The sequence below is a fragment of the Bidens hawaiensis genome, unplaced genomic scaffold, assembly GCF_021521415.1.
Source record: "Bidens hawaiensis isolate Kalapana, Puna unplaced genomic scaffold, B.hawaiensis_p1.1 tig00034302_1, whole genome shotgun sequence".
Lineage (NCBI taxonomy): Eukaryota > Viridiplantae > Streptophyta > Magnoliopsida > Asterales > Asteraceae > Bidens > Bidens hawaiensis.
Window position 1 is genome coordinate 33,978 of NW_027495937.1, and position 18,427 is coordinate 52,404.

General features: G+C 36.4%; 1 protein-coding gene across 1 annotated transcript; it reads right to left on the reverse strand.

Moving 5' to 3' along the window:
• Positions 1-9,160: 9,160 nt before the first annotated feature.
• On the reverse strand, positions 9,161-18,134 carry LOC143586091 (uncharacterized). The gene is made up of 10 exons (XM_077067715.1): positions 18,047-18,134; positions 17,699-17,935; positions 13,598-13,687; positions 13,362-13,510; positions 13,214-13,282; positions 13,044-13,132; positions 9,996-10,162; positions 9,673-9,895; positions 9,495-9,612; positions 9,161-9,394 (listed from the first exon to the last, which is right to left on the reverse strand). Exons 1-10 carry the CDS (start codon positions 18,132-18,134, stop codon positions 9,161-9,163), a joined length of 1,464 nt encoding a protein of 487 aa, XP_076923830.1.
• Between the last annotated feature and the right edge of the window lie 293 nt (positions 18,135-18,427).

Sequence of the window (18,427 nt, forward strand, 5' to 3'; positions counted from 1 at the left end):
TAATAATATGTTGTCCGATTACGATTAGACGATAATGGGCTTTGATTATGTATTTATGTGCTAACACTCTGTTTTTGTGTTTAGGTTATAACTTGTCGAAGAACAGGTTCTTGATGATATTCCTCTCTTTCTTCTTTAATTTTATAAAGTAATGAACTTTATGTCTAATTTCACTTTGAATATGTTTGATTGTATTTTTCAGATTTGGCGGACGAGACTTTGAGCAAAAGCACAATATGTGCACTCTTTTGCAATTTACGCCAGACAATGAAGAAGTTGCCCCAATTATACAGTGGTTGGAATGATCCAATATCCGGTTTACTCTAACAGAGAATCCAATAATATACCGGAACCACTCTTTGGATTTCTGGAACTTAGCAACGTTGATGGAAGATGAGAATGGCCGATGGATCGAAGCCACTGTTGCTAGTCATGAAATACGAGTGGATGAAACAGTGATTTGAAGATGTCTACAGTTGAGTGACAATAATCCTAATCCTAATCCGATCCATCTTACAACTGCTCAACTGAATAAGATCTTTGTCAAGTGTATGGGTTATCAGGGACACACTAAAGATGGGTAATTCCAAAAGGGCATGTTTCCTACCTTGTACAGATTTTTGATTCATCATATAATACAAGGGTTTGCACCAAGGAAATGGTCATGGACCCTCATGAGCAGAGACTTGGCAAATGCTACTATTGCAGTTCTGTTTAATTATCCTTTCAACTTTTCACGATTGATATTTGAAGGTTTAGTGCAAAATTTGGAGAAGCCAATCAAGCAGAAGTTTTTGGCATACCCGAGATTCCTACAGATAATCTCTAATTAAGAGTTGGAAAACTTACCAACTACTGGAATCACGCATGTCCTACGGAATCCAGACACATTCAAACGAATAGAAAATCTGGCTAGTACTAGCAGATTTGATCTGGAGCAGATGTTTGTGGAGTTTCCATGGTTAATATTGATGATATTTTGATCCCTCAATTGCATGTGGTATTATTCGAAGATGAGCAGGTTGCTGGAGGAAATGGTGAGAATGATGGTGATGATGATAGTTCGGATGATGATGGAGGTAATGATAATGATAGGAATGAGGTTGTTGTTGCAAACTTGGAAGGAGAAAATGTTAATCTTGAGGTTATTGCACAGCCTCAGGGGGAGCATCTAATAGTACCAGAACAGCCACCACAATCACCACCACACCAACCTTTACCCATTGACCAACCTATACCGACACCACCTTTATCACCACAAGTTTAAATCACCCAATCCCTAACCCAAATCTTAACACATAGCCAACCTGAAACATCAACACAAACATCCCCACCACCATAAACACCACCAACCAACAGCCCAATACACACAGATACATACATTCCTAGCCCACCCTATACCCAATTACCATCCCAAATAATTCCTACAACCCAACCTACACCTATCCATACCCAATCCATACCTCAAACCACAACTCAAACCACACAACAAATCTCACCTGAACTCACATCCCAACCTTTAAATAAACCACCATATACAATCACCCACACCACTACTCCAATAATTCAACAAGAAAAATCTAAACCTGAACCTTTCTCTACCTCACCACCAATAACCCCACCTTATGGAACTTCTCTATTTCAAAGAAATTTGGATATGATGTTGGAGAATTCTAGGTTAAGGGAGAGAAATGAAGAGGTGACAAAGGAGAATGTGTTGCTATTGGATAATTTGGCCCGGGCAATGATGAAAATTCAAACCCCAGAGCAAGAGGTTGAGAAGACCTCAGCTGCCCCAAAACAGGGGGAGAATAGTATTATGCCAACTGATGAAGAGGTTAATCCAGATGATGTAGTAATGGAGGAAGCTAGTGATAGAAATGTTGATGGTTTTACATGCATTTTGAATGCTTATGATGATGAGGAGGAAAGTGAAGAAAGGAGGATGGAGGATGTTGAGTATGAAGGTGATAAATCTGATGTGGGAGAAGAAAATTATGATGTGAATGATGAAGTGCTGAATGTTGTATGGATAGATGAGGATGAAGAGGAAGTGTGAGGAGAAGAGGCCACTGATGCTGGAATTGAAAAGTTGAATGATGAAGAGGATGTGGCCACTGATGAATTGACTGATGTTGTAGATGAAGAATTGACTGATGTAATCATTGATGAAAATGTTTCTACTGAGGAGCTTACACACAATGAACCAGAAACTGAACAACAAGCAAGTTCCAAGAGAGTAGAGCATGATTCAGAATTGGAAGCACTTGAAAAAGAAATAGATGATTATCAACAGTCTGAGGATGAAGAAGATGTAAGGAGGAGACTGGAGAAAGGTAAGGCAAAAGTATATGAAGAGGAGCCTGTTAAGGCTGATATTGTGAAAGAGAGAGTGTTGGATGAAGAGGAAGAAGCTTCTGCTGCTGCAATGAGAGAGTTTGAGAATGTTGTAAGAGAAACAAGGGAAAGGGAAATACTGGCCCAAACCTTGACTCCTGAGGAGATGGCAGAGCAGGAAGCATTGATCAGTCAAGCAAATGTTGCCAAGATGATAAATGAAGAAGAGGCTGATGATCAAGAAGTTATTGAAGCACTGATTAAGTTGAAAAGAGTTGAGGAAGTAGACAACTCTTTGGCCATGGTGGTAAGTAAGTTTCAAACTCAAAGTCAGCCAGAAAAAGAATCAACTGAGACTGCTGAGCCAACCAATGTGAATATGGAACTGAATGTGGAAGAAGAAATTGGTGAATCAGTTGAAACTATATTTGCAAATAAATGGGCTGAACAAGTAAGAGAAGATATAAGACAGAACCCAAATGAATGGGAATGTGAGGATGATCCCAAATTTGGAAAGAAATATTCAAGAAAGAGGGACATACCTGAATCATTTGACCCAGCTGAAAGGGATGAGCCTGCAAAAAAGGGGAAATGGGATGATAAGAACAATTACTTTGTAGAGACCCGTGAAGATGAGTCAAGTCCAATAAGGGCAATACCGTTGCAAATTTTAAGGCCATATGAACATTTGCAAGGAGTTCCTAATGTACCAATCCCTGAGAATCTAACTCCAGATGAGCCAAAAATTGATGCTGTAGATAAATCTACAGAGGAGGAGGATCAAACTGAAGCTGATGATGAAGATAATCAAGGAAAGAATGATGAAGCTGCTAATGTTATGTCCCCACAAGTCACAATGACTGATGAACAAAGGGCAAGCATTGAGCAAAGCATGTTGGATGCTAAAAGGAAGAATCCTTTGATTGTGAAATTGAGAAGCTTTTGCATAAGCTTTGAGTCCCTAGCTAATTTGAGTAATGATGAGCTGGAGAAAAGATTGAATAAAGAAAGGGACACAATTGAGAAATTGATACATCAGAAGAACAGAGATGCCCACAAATACAGAGAATATTTGATAAAGCATGGGTATTCTGAAAAAGATCTGAGTCATTTCAATGTTGACAAGCTGAGAGAAGCCTATGAAAGCACAAGGGAAGAAATAAACAAAAGTTTATGAGAGAAGATGAGGAGGCTGATAAACTTGAAGACTTGAAAAAGAAGTTTGATGGAAAGTGTGGATATCTGTTGGAGAGAGGGATGAAGCCTGACATGGTTGAAAGTCTGGATAAAGCCACTGCTGAATCAATCTTTAACAACATGAAAAGAAAAAAGAAAAATTTAAAAGATTGCAACCTGAATCATCTGCTGAACAAACAAGGAAAGCTCAGGCTGAACAAGAACCCCCTGCAAAGAAAAGAAAAATCATGACACTCAGGGATAAGCAAAAAGCTCAAGCTAAAAAGGAAAATTCAAAGGAGGCAACTGCTGTTGAAACCCCAACCCTAGAGGAACCAAAACCTGAACTTGTTGATGAACCTATAGTTCCATGGGAAAATGATGAAACGATTAAGATACTGAGGGGTATAATGCTGAACCAAAGAGGAATGGATGAGGATACATTTAATGCATTAGAAAAGTAGGACTTAAAAGAACTTTTCTATATATAGAAGGCTGAGTGGGAAAAGGTATTGTTGGAGGGTGATAACCCTAGAAGCTTTGTGGATGGAAGATTTGTTCCTGCAAGTCATACTGAAAATCCACGGATTAGGAATATGATCTTAAAACTTGTCAAGGAAAAAGGTGAAATCCTTTAAGATCTTATTGACTATCCCGAGGAATTAATTGAATCAATGTTTATAAAAGCTTTTGGTATCACAAGGCCCAGCAAACCAATGAAGTCTATTCCATTCAGGCCTCCAATCTCAAGAAGAACCCCACAAGCAGGTAGAGGTGAATCTAGTAGGGATGGATCCCAAAGAACAACAAGACCACAATCCAATGTGGATCTTCCAAGAACAGTCTACTATGATTCAGTCTCTGAATCTCTGAAAGTGATTATGGAAAGCAGACAGCTGAGAGACATAGTTATAAGTAGTGATTTTGCTGAAAACACTCAAGAACAACTGGAAAGAATGGCCACACTTAATCTGTATGATTATCGAGACATAAATAAGATGGCTGGAAGACAGCAGAATGATCTCTCTAAGAATTTAAGAGACGAAGCTGATAGGGGATTCCCATTCTTAAAGGAAAAGAGAAACTGGAGAATGACTCAACTTAACAAAGCAAGAAGGAGTGCAAAGTTGAAAAGGATGGACAGTGCTGAACTGTATTACAAGTTGAATGTCAAAGATAAGAATCCTGTGTCAAACATGAATACTTGCATAAGCTCAGAAAGAAGAATGACACGCCCTAATTACACAGTTCAGAAGAATGGCATCATAGCTGAGATTGAGTATAAAGAAAATGATGGTCATTATGTGCTTGGAAACTCTGATGGGCGTATATTGGGGATAATTAGAAGAGATGAAGACCTGACTTATTTGCACAATGAATATCTAATGGATATAAGGGACATGGTCAATCCTGAAAGTCACACTCACTACCAAATCCTTGATATCTTCAGGCAAAGGGCAGCAACTGTGATTGTGAATCAAAGACAAGCCCCCACAATGAAAGGAGAAGACAAGATTCTTAGAATAGGATTTATTTTGTAATGTCTTCGGACAGTCTTTGATTATGTAATTTGCTTATGTTTTTGAATATGTAATTTGACTTTAAATTTGATTAGTATTTTTAATTATGTGTAAAGTAACCATAGAGGGGTTTTGGGACAGATGAGGTGTTCCAATCTAGGGGGAGATTGTTGAGTCAAGATTTGACCCAAACATAATCAAATGGACTATTGGAATCTTCTCAACCTCCTCTGAAATCGTTAAGTATGAAACCGGTCACACCTGAGTCATCCGAGCAAGGTTTTACTTAGCCGGGTATGATATCTTGCCTACCGGGAAAGGTTATCTTCAAGAAGTCTTCTTTAGTGAATATCCGAGCAAGGTTCACAAGTTAGTGTATACCGGGCAGGGTTCACTTTTTCTAGCAAGTTAGTTCTTCATAGCCGAGTAAGGTTTACCCCGTGTAAGCTCTTGGCTAACCAAGCTCATGAAACCAAGTGATTGGAAGACCGGGCAAGGTATTCATTAATAATAGTGCTCCGAGTAAGCTTGATGTAAGCAATGATATATCTCAAGAAACATCGGGCAGGGCTTAACTCTAGCAGAGTACTGTGCTACTGAGCATACTTTGCTAATAAGATATTACATAGCAAGGAGTTAAGGGACCATGGAAGAACAAGGTTGCTCGTAAGATCTTTCTGGGCAAAGTCTGTTAAGATTAAGATGATTGAAGTCTAGTCGGTGAAAGTTAAACGTCTACCCAGTAACTGTTCCCGAACACACTTCAAGGTTACCAAGTCTACAGGGGAAGGCAGAGCACAAAGTCTACTCGGAGAAGATTACTTCTACAAAGCCTACCCGGAAGACTTATTTTACACTTAGCATTGCTTTGACTATGTACGTTATATTTAGGGTTTCTAGAAGGAATGACAGCTATCCTGAGGTGTCCGGCCTATAAAAGGAATATTTAGTGCACACCTCAAGAGAGACGGAAAACAGGCGAGAGACGAGAGAGATAGCAGACGAAGATAGAAATATTCGTTGTGACGGCTGTTATAGAATCGTACGGACATAACTTTCCCATCAAGAAACCCTAAATAGATTATCGTTTGTATGATTTATATTATATAAATGGAAATCTTTTGAGTGAATCTTGTGTTTTAGTTAACTGTTGATTAATCTTTCAAGCAACTACCCTGTTTGTTATTGATTCCACCTTTAACAAACATTTTCTTTCCTAAAATAGCAACTGTCATTAACTCGCTTGTCGACACATTTATTGTGTGAGTTATGACTTGATTGTGATTGTGAGTGAATATTCGGGACCGACGTCCACAGTCCTTAACTAATCTATCACATTCCACGTATATCTCCAATAGAAGTTAGAGGGACTTGCCATCCTAACTTACTATGTCGGACGTAGAACGTACCAACGTAAACAAGCAAATTACATCATAACATAGGGACGCCCTGGGCATCCTTTACATTAATCTTCTATTGATCACCTTTCCTGGCGTTACGTGCAATATCCGAAGATCTTTCACGCACCGACAAGCATTCATTCATAACCTTAAGTGGTAATATGTTGGGTCAGCTAAGATAAATGATTTCTTACCTTCGGTTGGTCTTGGATCGTTGAATGGAAGAGTGTAGAGAGTGTTTGGCTTAAGTGTGTGTTTGGATTGTGTAGGATAAGGTGCAAAATGAATGGGGATGGAAAGGATTAGGGTTTAAGGGGTATTTATACTCCCTAAGCTCATGGACCTTAGGCTCATCTTCATCTTAAGTCTATAATTAATTTCTTCTAGTCTAGCCCACCATCCTTTTATCTTGGTGTTGTTATTGTTGTTGCTGTTGCTGTTGCTGTTGTTTTTATTGTTCTACTAACTTAATTTAATTCTTCCAACGTAATTAATATTTTAATATTAATCTTGGATATTTCGGGATGTTACAAGTCTACCCTTCTTAAAAGAGGTTTCTTCCCCGAAATCTACTTAACCCTTGTAAGAGGTACGCTTCCTATATTCACACACTTCCTTGGACCGTCTTATCCTTCTTACTCCTGACCTTGCAGTCATCGAGTGGTGTTCATGTGTTTTAGCTATTCAAGGTAGCTTGTCCATGAGGCCCTCGATGCACTGCTTCACGTTCTGATTTAGCAAGTCTCGTATCGTATTTCTAAGGAACATTGTTTCGTACTATTTTACCACTGTCTCCTAAGAAGACACACTTTCATAACACAAATAATCATCATAACCAAAATTCATTCATGACAATTTTATAGCATAATTAATTTAAACAATCACCAATCTAAAATTTAATATAAAATAACACGCGTCATGTGTCACACCCTCAAATTTCGACTAACGGGGTTTTACCATAAGGCACATGACATACAAGGATCCAGCTAATTTGTTATACCAAACAATCATTTAAACTATATAAAACACATTTAAGTTTAATCCAACTAATTGGTAAAACAAATACAAACCAATAAGTTCAAAAGTTTTGTGGAAGCGTTAAAGTAAACGTTTAAAACAATAAACCATGTTCTCAAACAAGCATAACCCATCAAATGTAAACAACGTGAAATTAAAGTTAATGCGACAAGTGTGACTCCATACATAAGAAATGCAACCCGCTCCTTAGCACATCTAACAACCTGGGAAGTATAAATACTCAAGGGTTAACACGAGGTTGGTGGGTTCATAAGTTGTAATAAAAAGTAGTGTATACAGTATAGATAGTATATGTATAAGTAGATTTAGCACTTTTCAAATATAACGGGTAGCTAACGCATTTACAAGCTACTAGATGTTTTAACCGAAGTTAACTGTATGTATGCCTTTTTACCAGGTCTATCACCAACACTGGCGTATAAAAGTTAGGTAAATATAACACCCATTTTACGACATCACAGCAGTGCTAGCGCGACAAGACCAGGTGGGGTTTGTCAAACCCAGTAGTACTACTCCATATAACCCCGCGATCCCAACCTATCGGTTCAAGGTAACGTAAGGACTTTAAGTGATATAAGGGCATCTAGTATAAACTTGTGATACATAAGAAACTACATTAATCCAAACCAAGTCGCTGTGTTTTCCTCCAGAAAACCAGTATATACGTATATCCATGTTTTCTCCCCGAAAACAAGTATAGGAAAATGTTTTGTTTTCAATCCAGAAAACAAGCAAGGAAAATGTTTTGTGTTTCAAATCCAGAAAACAAGTACACGAAAATAGTTGTGTTTTCAATCCAGAAAACTATGAGAAGTGTTTTGTGTTTTCAATCCAGAAAACAAGTATACAAAAATAGTTTTATGTTTTCAATCCAGAAAACAAGTAAGGAAAATGCATGAACTCACCTAGTGTCGCGTGTAATAAACTTTCCTCAAAACCAAAAGGATGCACTTCACTCCCTAACTGTTTCCTAGGACAAGTGTTTAAGTTATGAGAGTGTGTTCAACAACACATGACTCTAAGACCCACATATGAACTCACACACAAACTCAAACTTGACCCGATGAATCGTTGGTGATAATAAGTAATTTCAGGTGAACCAAAAAGTCCTAACATGTATCCTCACATCATATCATGCAAAACAACCAAATATTCATCATACAACTTAACTTATCATCATTCAGTTCACGAGATAGATTCTAGCATGTACAAACTGATTTTAATCACTTTGCAAAACATAAAGATAAATTATACAAAGTTTATCACAGTAGAATATATGAATTAGGTTTCTCAAACAAGTTTTGTTATATTTTTATCATGTATACAAAGCTCAAAATAATTCAATCATTGCAGATAGCTATGCAGTTAATGCCAAAAAATAGCGGATATCGGTTATTGCGGTGGGATAGCGGTGTGTGTGTGTGTATAACACCAAAATTTATCTAATTTTAATACTTAAGTATTAATACCAAAATCATAAAAGTCAACAATTCAAAACACAATTTTTAATATAAGACATGACTTAATCAGTTAATCGAAAGCCATGAAATCATCCTCCGAGTCCACATCAACCAAATCCTCCAATTGTTGTTCAATATCGTCCACTTCAACTGTAGCATGACCATCATCTCTATAGAGTGATCTTTTGCTCCTTGTACGTGCCCCAAATTCTTCGTTTCCTCCCATTGCCTATTTCGCAACCGACCAAAGAAGACCATATGTACCATCAACAAACTCTTGAAGCTCTTCTTCTGTTGCTGTAACCCAATCGTCATTTTCCTCTACATCTCTCAACAAAATAGGATCTAAAGATTTGTTGTCTTTTAATGAGTTGTGACGCCTATATAACCTTGTGTTGTATTGTACATATACAAGGTCATTGAGTTTGTTTTGCAAAAGACAATTTCTTTTCTTTGTATATAACTGAACATAAAGGATATAAAATTACTTAATGAGGTTAATAATTTAAATTTAATAGAACTATATTATATAAATTATAAAATCTTTGGTAAAATGAGCTTACATTGTCAAATGTACTCCAATTGCGTTCACAAGGTGAAGCACTACAAGTTTGACTTAGTACACTCATAGCAAATGTTTGGAGCAAGGGTGTGTCGATCCCATAAGTACGCCACCATAATCTACATTTTAATAAGAAATTATTCTTAAAAACATGTTAATTTGTTATTATAATCTTTTACTTACATGGTGCGACTTTCGTTCTACCCATTATAGCTGCCGGAGATCCAAATGGCCCAATTGAATCAATGTATAGATTCAAATCCTGCCTCACTTTTTCATTCTCATCTTCATCCGGCACGAGATGGTCAATAGCAACATAAAGTGTCGTCAAAATGTCACTGTTCTTCTTTATATCTCTCGCCTTTTCCCCGTGAAAAATGGCAGGGTTCAGGTAACATCCAACTACACATTCAATATTAAATAATTAAAAATAAAACTAAATGAGTAAATGATTATATTAATTTAATTTAAACTAATAAATGCAAAGTTGAATCATCAATACCTGCATGTAAAGGGTGATGAAGTTGGTCAGACCATCTTGATTGAATCATACCCAAAAGTTTAGTTACCAGCTTTACATCAGTCACATTTTTCTTGATTTGCTTCTTCGCTCTATCCACTGAATCATAGATATAACCCATACTTGGCTTCTTTTCTGTATCAACCAATCTGACCACATCCAACAAAGGAGCAAGCACTTGACAAGATAGGAGTATGTTGTCACAAAACTCTGTTTTTGCAACTATTCGCTCAACTCTCTTCCAGGTGGTTTCTTTGCAAAGTCACTTTTCCTCCATTCTTCAGAAACAAACAATACTTGAATATGATGTCGATTCTCAAGGATACTCCGAATGGTATAAAACTGAGTTGCAAACCGAGTTACACAAGACCGATGCAACTCCTTGTTTTTGGTCAACTTTTTCATCATATTAAGAATCCTTCCATGGTTGTAAATGTAAACCACATTTGCTCTTGCACCATCTAGAGTACTCTTTATCTTTGGTTGGAATTTGCTCAGCAGTATCTTGAATCATGAGATTCATGTAACATCCTAAATTTTATAATTTTAAATAAAGGAAATATATGTTTAATTTGTTAAACGTGTGTTCATATTTAATTAAGATTAAATATAATAATAGAAGTATGGACTTGGAATGAAAGATGGATTAAAGGGATGGGTATGTGCCTTAGGTCCATGAGCTTAAGAGAGTATAAATACACCCTTAAACATCCCTAAACCCTCATTTCTCTCCATATTATTCTCTACACACTCAAAACACACACATATATACCTTCACTTACGGCCGTGAGAAGAAGAAGAAGATCCAAGATCAAAACCTAGCCTAAATCTTGATAAATCTTAGCCATAAAAGCAAGATACAAATCATTGTTCATAACCAAGCAAAACCGTAGCTTTATAACGAGTAAAGGTATGTTCTTTCCCTTAAAGATTACGTTTTTTTGAACGGTTTGCCCTAAAACTAAACCCTAGAGTAGATCGGGTCTAAATGAACCATAAAGTTATAAACTTGATGTTAAAACAGACATAACGAACTAATGGATAACTATGGTTCATAAAGAAAACCCTAGATCTAGCTTAAAGAACGTTTTTATGTTTAAAAGTTCAAACTTTACATATACACGGGTCAAGATATGGACGAAAATGGTTAGGAAAACGTTCATGGGTAATACCGAACCATAATAAGTGTATTGAGGTCACGAGATGTATGTTAAGGATGATAAAATAAACCAAGGGCAGCATATCGCTCGAATACATGGCATGAATTCGATTACATTAATGCAACTTCCATACACTGCCCATAACTCGAATACAATGTATCGTTCGAATACATTGTGAAACCCAATTACAATACAGACGATCGATACAACTCCTAACTCGAATATGATCCGTAGAACCGAATACATTATGATAACTCGCATACATTAGCTATAGTCGAATACACGGGGCCAATTCGAATACACCTATGTCACTCGAATACAAGGCTTACACTCGATTGAAATTTAAGGATTCGATTACATGCTCAATTCGAATACAATGAGACTCGGTTACAAAACAAAACTCGAATACATCTTGAAAATCGATTACATATTGGGACTCTAATAGAATGGGCAGATCGCATACATGTATACTCGCATACACGTTATAACTCGAATACATATATACCGTTCGCTTACAAGGGGACGTTCGAATACATGCATACTTGTATACATTAAAATACATATGTATATAAACGATTTCATGGTTACTCGAACACACATCCATGATCGATTACATGGGTGACCCGTAAGCAATATGTATAATGGAGTGCATATAGGACTTGGATACATGTTTGGGATCTATTCCATGGTGTGCTTTGAATAAAATACCATATGAATGTACATATGCATTAAAATACAGAAAGATCAAGTAAGTATCGGTATATGAGCACAAAAGAGAGAAAGAAAGAGACGTTAAAGCAATTGAATACCTAGCTTTTGAATACATTAGGGTTAAGGGTAGAAGAATATTCTAAGTAAAATGCATTCTAAAACAAGACTATTCGAATAGACCAGACTTAGCCATTTTGGCTGAAAATTGGATAATGTGATTAGGACAAGTATTAATACATCTAACTAATGTACAGTCAGCCGAGCACAGTTAAAGAAACGGATAACAGTGAACGAAGAACTTAACCGAATCCAGGTGATTTTCTAACCCCATTCCTTGTTATGTTTTGGGGCTGTGTGCATACTCAATGTGATTTGTTAATACACTTACCTTAAGTGGTAAGTGTATGCCTTATATGATTTATGTATGAATGAATGCTTGACGATGCATGAACGATCTTTGGATATTGCATGTACCGTCAAGGGATTGTTTAAATATATGATTGAGATATATATGATGTATAAATGATGTATGTACGTATGGAGTTATAATTATGAATGTATAGAAAGGTATAAAAGGTATGGCTAGGAAGAGAACATACCCTAATAATATCTGTGAATGTAACTAACAGACCCTAATAATATCCGCGAATGTTGGGAACAAACCCTAATAATATTTGCGAAGGTTATAGGACAGGATATATGTATATATGTATGTATAAAAGGAAAGAATGAAAGTATGATTGTATGAATGTATGAAGAAAGGTAAGGAACTATGTATTTATATATACCTTCAGGTGCGTATATAAGTAAGTGTATGAATATATTGTATGTTGTTTGATTAACTAGAACTCACTCAGCGTAGCTGACCTTTAGTATGCACACAGGTGAGTAGAATGAGACAGCTAGCTTGTGCGGGACACATGGCGGAAGAATAAGTGGCTGACATCTGAAGACTCAAGATGTTTTTATGATTAATGTTTTATAATTGAAAGACAAGGATGTTGATTTAGACAAGTTATGAAATGGCATGAATGTTTAATGAATGTTTTATATTCCGCTTAAAGTTTTAATTAACTTTGATATTTAGAATTGTGTTTATGAGTAAATCCAACGTCCAAAGTGAGGCACCGGGATCGGGGCCTTACAATTCACACAATACGCGACACAAGGAGTCCAAAACATTTTAGGGTGTTGTTGTTCTAAAATCTTTCCGGCAGCTTTAAAGTTTGATCCGTTATCTGTATTGAACTATAGAAAATAATAAAGAGCTTAAGTAGTAAAAATACCAAATAATATAACATCTTTAGAAAACTAGAAAAGTAAAGTTACCTGCACGATATTTGCCTCTTCAACATCCTCTATCACCTCATTTATCATCTCCATGATTACTTGAGCATTCTTCACATGCTCCGATGCATCAAGTGATTTCAAAAATATCGTTCCAAGTGGAAAATTGACTAAGAAATTTATCAAACACCTTCCTTTTCAGTCTGCCAAAAATCGGACATAATGCTACACCGATATTCTTCCCAATGTGGCCGGAACGAATCCATGAAATTTTTCGTTTTTCTACACGTTTATTCAGCAGCGTGACACGCATGTTGTGATAAGATGGAGGTGGCAAACCTAACATGAAGTAACAAATTTAAGTAATAAAATTAAATAAAAATCAAATTAAAAAACTATCAATAAATCTTAATCACATTTAAATACCTCTTCCATATTCCCCAGTGGCATTGAGCATAATTGGAAAACCTTCGTCACGTACGGCATTCAAGGGTAAATTAACCGTATAAGCCCAATCTGTAAAAGCATTCCAAGCATTTGTCTCTAACTTTTTTTATTGGATTATTTCTATCAAATGTAGTTTGCTTTGTTTTTACAAGATCAGTTTTAAACAAGACATCTATAGGACCTCGCACGTTGATACCACCAACAAATTTTTTTTCTTTGCAACATGTTCTTTTGGACCAACTTCTTGTTCATCATATTGATCTTCCTCATCTTCATCAGCAAGATCAACTGAGTTTGATCTAAGAATCTCCATATTTCTTTTCTTTTCTAGTTTTACGTTTGCTTTTTCTCTCATTGATTCCATGACTCTCTTCTGAATATCCGGAGTCACTTTGGTACAATCTCTGACTTGTCCTCCGGTATGAGTAAGATGTTGCTTGAGTCGTATGATTCCTCCATTCATCTTTTGAAAGCACAATTTGCACCAGACAGCTTGTTTTTCAAAGGATCTCTACACTCTCCCCATTCCCATGCCATATCTCTATTCAAACATTCTGTGTTGAAGCTGGTGTTGGCTTCAGACGATGTTGTATTAGTGCTTTGAGGGGTTTACAGATGCATGTGAAGATGAATTTTGATTTAAAGGACCATCCATGATCAAATCTTGGAATATGAAAATATTAATAGTTTTTATATTATGATATTAATGGATTTTACAAACTCATAATAAAAATCTGGGATTTTGACTTCAAAATTCCTTCTGTGTAGGAAGTAGGAACATCAATTTCACAAACTCATATACATAATAAATTAATAAATAACAAATTACTAATTGACTGGAGAGAATATGAGATGAACCCGATAAGAATATGAGATGACAAAAATAACCAATTTGATGGTGAGATGAGCATCAGCGGCTGGAGACTGGAGAAGAAACAGGAAGTTGATTGTCGATGTCTTTAAGTCTTTCAATAATAATCAGATTTAGGGCTTAGGGTTAAATCAAATGGAATTGGGCTATGGGCCAAAAAAAGGTAAGGGTTTGGGCCAAAAAGTTTTAACAAATTTGGGTCAAAAATATTTTACTGATAAACTTGCCGATAAAACCGATATATCAGTTGTCAAATAGCGGAAAAATAGCGGTAAATATCGCCGCAAATATCGGAACCGCTGTTGGGACCGCTATTTTACTGATGGGCCGCTAACCGCTATAGCACCGTTATAGCACCAATATTGATAGCATAGGCAGATAGGTACAAATAGTTCCGCATATTACACAATAAAATGTATTGACTTGGCTAAGGCAAACTACCAATCCAAATCAAGAAAGAATAATTGGGTTGAATACTAACTCAATATGTGATGTTTCAGAAGTGGAATCAACCAATTTGAACATGTCGTGAAATATTAATGATCTCGGTAACACAGACTAGAATTCGACTCCCCGCATCAGCTTTGACACATGTTTTTTTAAAATCATAAAACCAATTCAAAACTCGTCTAAAAATTTCAAAATTTATCTTTTTGGAAACTAGACTCAGAATACTATATCCTAGAATCATGAATCGACCAATAATCATCGTTTAACATCAATATACAGACCAATCAATAAATGAGAACGAATCTGTCGGCCTACTGTTATCATCAAAAATCAAACCCTAATATGTTTATGACATCTCTAGGGTCTAATTCATCAATTAACATCATCCATGTGATTTATCATCAATATTACAGAGAGTGGACATCTAGGTTTCATGAGAACTCATCAAAATCTTAAATTTAACCAAAATTGAGAATGATTCTTACTAGTTATGCGTGTAGAACTGTTAGAAAGCTCAAGAATTGCAAGGAATTGAGAGAAGAAGATTGAATGGATGATGATTGTGTGATGATCAGCCATATGGGAGCTGAATATGCTGGTTACCATTAAGGGAGGGGAATTAGGGTTGGGTAATATTTTATTTAAATAAAGTATTAATCATATTTACAACAATGACCATATTTGAATGAGTTTCGGCATAATACGAACCTTTTAATACCAAACCAAATTATAACAAATCATTATGACTAAAATACTAACCCAAGTTAGTAAAAATAAAGTCTCGTTGATATATTTGCTATAACTATTTAATAAAATCCGAAAACGTACAAATCATGCACAATCGATCGCAATTTCATGAAACAAGCTATAAACTAAACACATAATCATTTAGCACGTAATTTCACACAGATAATATTATAAACATATGATTGAGGTATTATATCATAAATAATAGCAATTTAAGCGAGAATAATGTACTAGATCGTGTAACACATAAAATCATCTAGCACATAACAGTTATATCCAAATTACTTAAACATATTTCATTCGACATTAATCACCAACCCGTACTGACATACTCATGTGTGTGACTCGTTAATGACTCGTGTAAATGTTATGCATGACGTGTAAGATAACGAAGTTTGTGTTAACGTGAAAGTGCTGGGTGTCACATTAAGTCATTAATAAGTCACACATAAAATAAAACTTATGGATAGTAACTTGCCTTCTTGAACGGTCTCCCCTAAGCTTACAGAGGAAACTGTTAAGCCTCAATCATTCTTCTCTTCTCTTTGCTCTTCCCTTGGCTTCCTGCAGTCCCTTGATAGGTGTCCATCCCCTCCACAGTTGTGACACCTATGATGATCCTTGCATTCTCAGGATGAATGCCCTGCTTTTCCACACCTGAAGCAAACACCTAATCCTATTATGCACTCTCCCGGGTGTTTCTTCCCACATTTTTTTTAGAAAATGAACTCATCCTTCCTTGCCTTCTTCTTAAGGGGATCATCTTCATTAGCTTCATCTGGTTTTGAGGCTGGGGTCATTATAAACAATCTCGGCCAATTCGACAGCTTAATCGAATGTTGCGGGTTTATTAGCCCTAACCAATGTTCGGACACTTTGTGGTAGTCCCCTGATGTAGCACTTAATTCTCTTCACTTCAGTATTAACCATGTCGGGAACCAACATAGACATGCGGTTGAACTCAATGGTGTGTTCACGGTGTGTCATTTTTCCTGCCTTCAGATTCAAAAACTTAATCTCAGCCCTCTCAACCTCACCATCAGCACAAAATCGCTTCATCACCAACTCTTTCAGGTCATCCCACTTCATAGCCTTAATCTCTTATTGGGTCTTTCTCTGTTCCACTATCTCCCACCAGAACATAGCCTCATCACCAAATGACTGGGTGGCATAACCCACCGCTTGATCAGGACGACACTCGCTAATTCGAATAACCTTGTCCATTTTAGTTATCCACTCAAATTAAAGAGCAAAAAATGCTCGTTTTTATGATGCACATTGTTTTTAAAAAAATTACCATGTGAAAAAGTTATGGCCTTGTAAAAAGTCATGGGGGATAGTTGGTTTTGAATAAGGGTTAAATATGTAATTATTATATAATTAACAAAAAATGATGTAAGTTCAAGTACTAAAATTGTAAAATTTTAAATACTAAAAGATTTTAGCGTTTTCTAAACGTTACTAGCTGGAGCTTGTAGCTTCAATCTTTTTGTCCTAACCTAAAAGCTTCAAGCTACTCCAACCAAACAAGACTTTTTATTAAATAGGATCTTTTTCTTAAAAGCTTATAGCTAAAATCTCCTAAAAGTTCTTTGCCAAACATACCCTCTAATCATGAAAATTATGCTAACTTGACTAGTATCTATGTCGCCGGCGATTTGTATTGTTCGCTTATCAGGAACTTGTAGTTCTATTGTTTTCTTGTTGTAAAAGATACGGACATGGTTATCGGATAACCAATCCATACCTAGAACTATGTCAAATATGGCTAATATCATGGGTAATGATTGAACGAGTATGATATACCATGCTAACACGATCTTTCCATTTTCTAAGGTCTCGGAAATCTTAATTACCTCACCATTGGCTGTCTAGACGTTTAATGTTTTATTTAATTTCTTTAAAGGTTCGTTTTTCGTTTATTAGACTACAAAAGTTATATTCTATAGAACAATGGTTTTCACATGAATCAAATAAAACTCTAGCATAAACATTATTAACTAAGAACATACCGGTGATGGTGTTAGGTATGTCCGCAGCCTTCTTGGTGTCGAGTACGAAGACTCGAGCATTTCTCTTCTTTGGGTCATTCTTGGTGCCGCTTCCTCCAACACCTCCACTAGCAACAACATTCTTTTTCTTCGGACATTCAAAATTGAGATGCCCGGTTTCCTTGTAGTTGAAGCAAGTCATTGACTTCTTCCTACAATCAGCTGCAACATGCCCCGACTTGTTGCATGAATCACATACTGTAGAAGTAGATTCCTTAAAGTGACTTCAGCCCTTGTGATGTATCTTACAAATCCTACATAGCGGATAGTTAGAACTAAATCCGCCCTTCCTTTGATCAATCCATATACCCTTGAAACGGGTCTTTCCATTCCCTTTCTTGTCGCTTGTTGTGTCAACTTTCTTATCCTCTTCCTTGTTGTGGATAAGACAATTCATCAAATAGCCGGCCAGTTCCATGGCGGAATCGGCGGTTTTTGCAAGTGAGACATTACCATGTCTCGTATTTCTATAGGTAAACCCCAAATGTAATGGGTTACCTTGCTCGATTCGGGTGTCACCAACTGAGGCACGAGTCTAAAATACTCTTGGAACTTAGTATTGTAATCTTTCAAATTAGTTCCGACCACTTTGTGGTTAAGGAACTTGGTTTGAATCATGTTCATTTCATGCATTAGACAAAATATTTGAAGCACCAATTCTTTAAACTCTCTCCACACTAACTGATACAT

Excerpts from the sequence above, each read along its gene's own strand:
- LOC143586091 (XM_077067715.1), bottom strand. The coding sequence starts at position 18,134 with ATGAATTGTCTTATCCACAACAAGGAAGAGGATAAGAAAGTTGACACA. Across the intron at positions 13,511-13,597 it reads CACTGGGGAATATGGAAGAG|GTTTGCCACCTCCATCTTAT; the intron begins GTATTTAAATGT and ends ACTTCATGTTAG. Across the intron at positions 9,896-9,995 it reads TCATCACCCTTTACATGCAG|TTGGATGTTACCTGAACCCT; the intron begins GTATTGATGATT and ends TTGAATGTGTAG.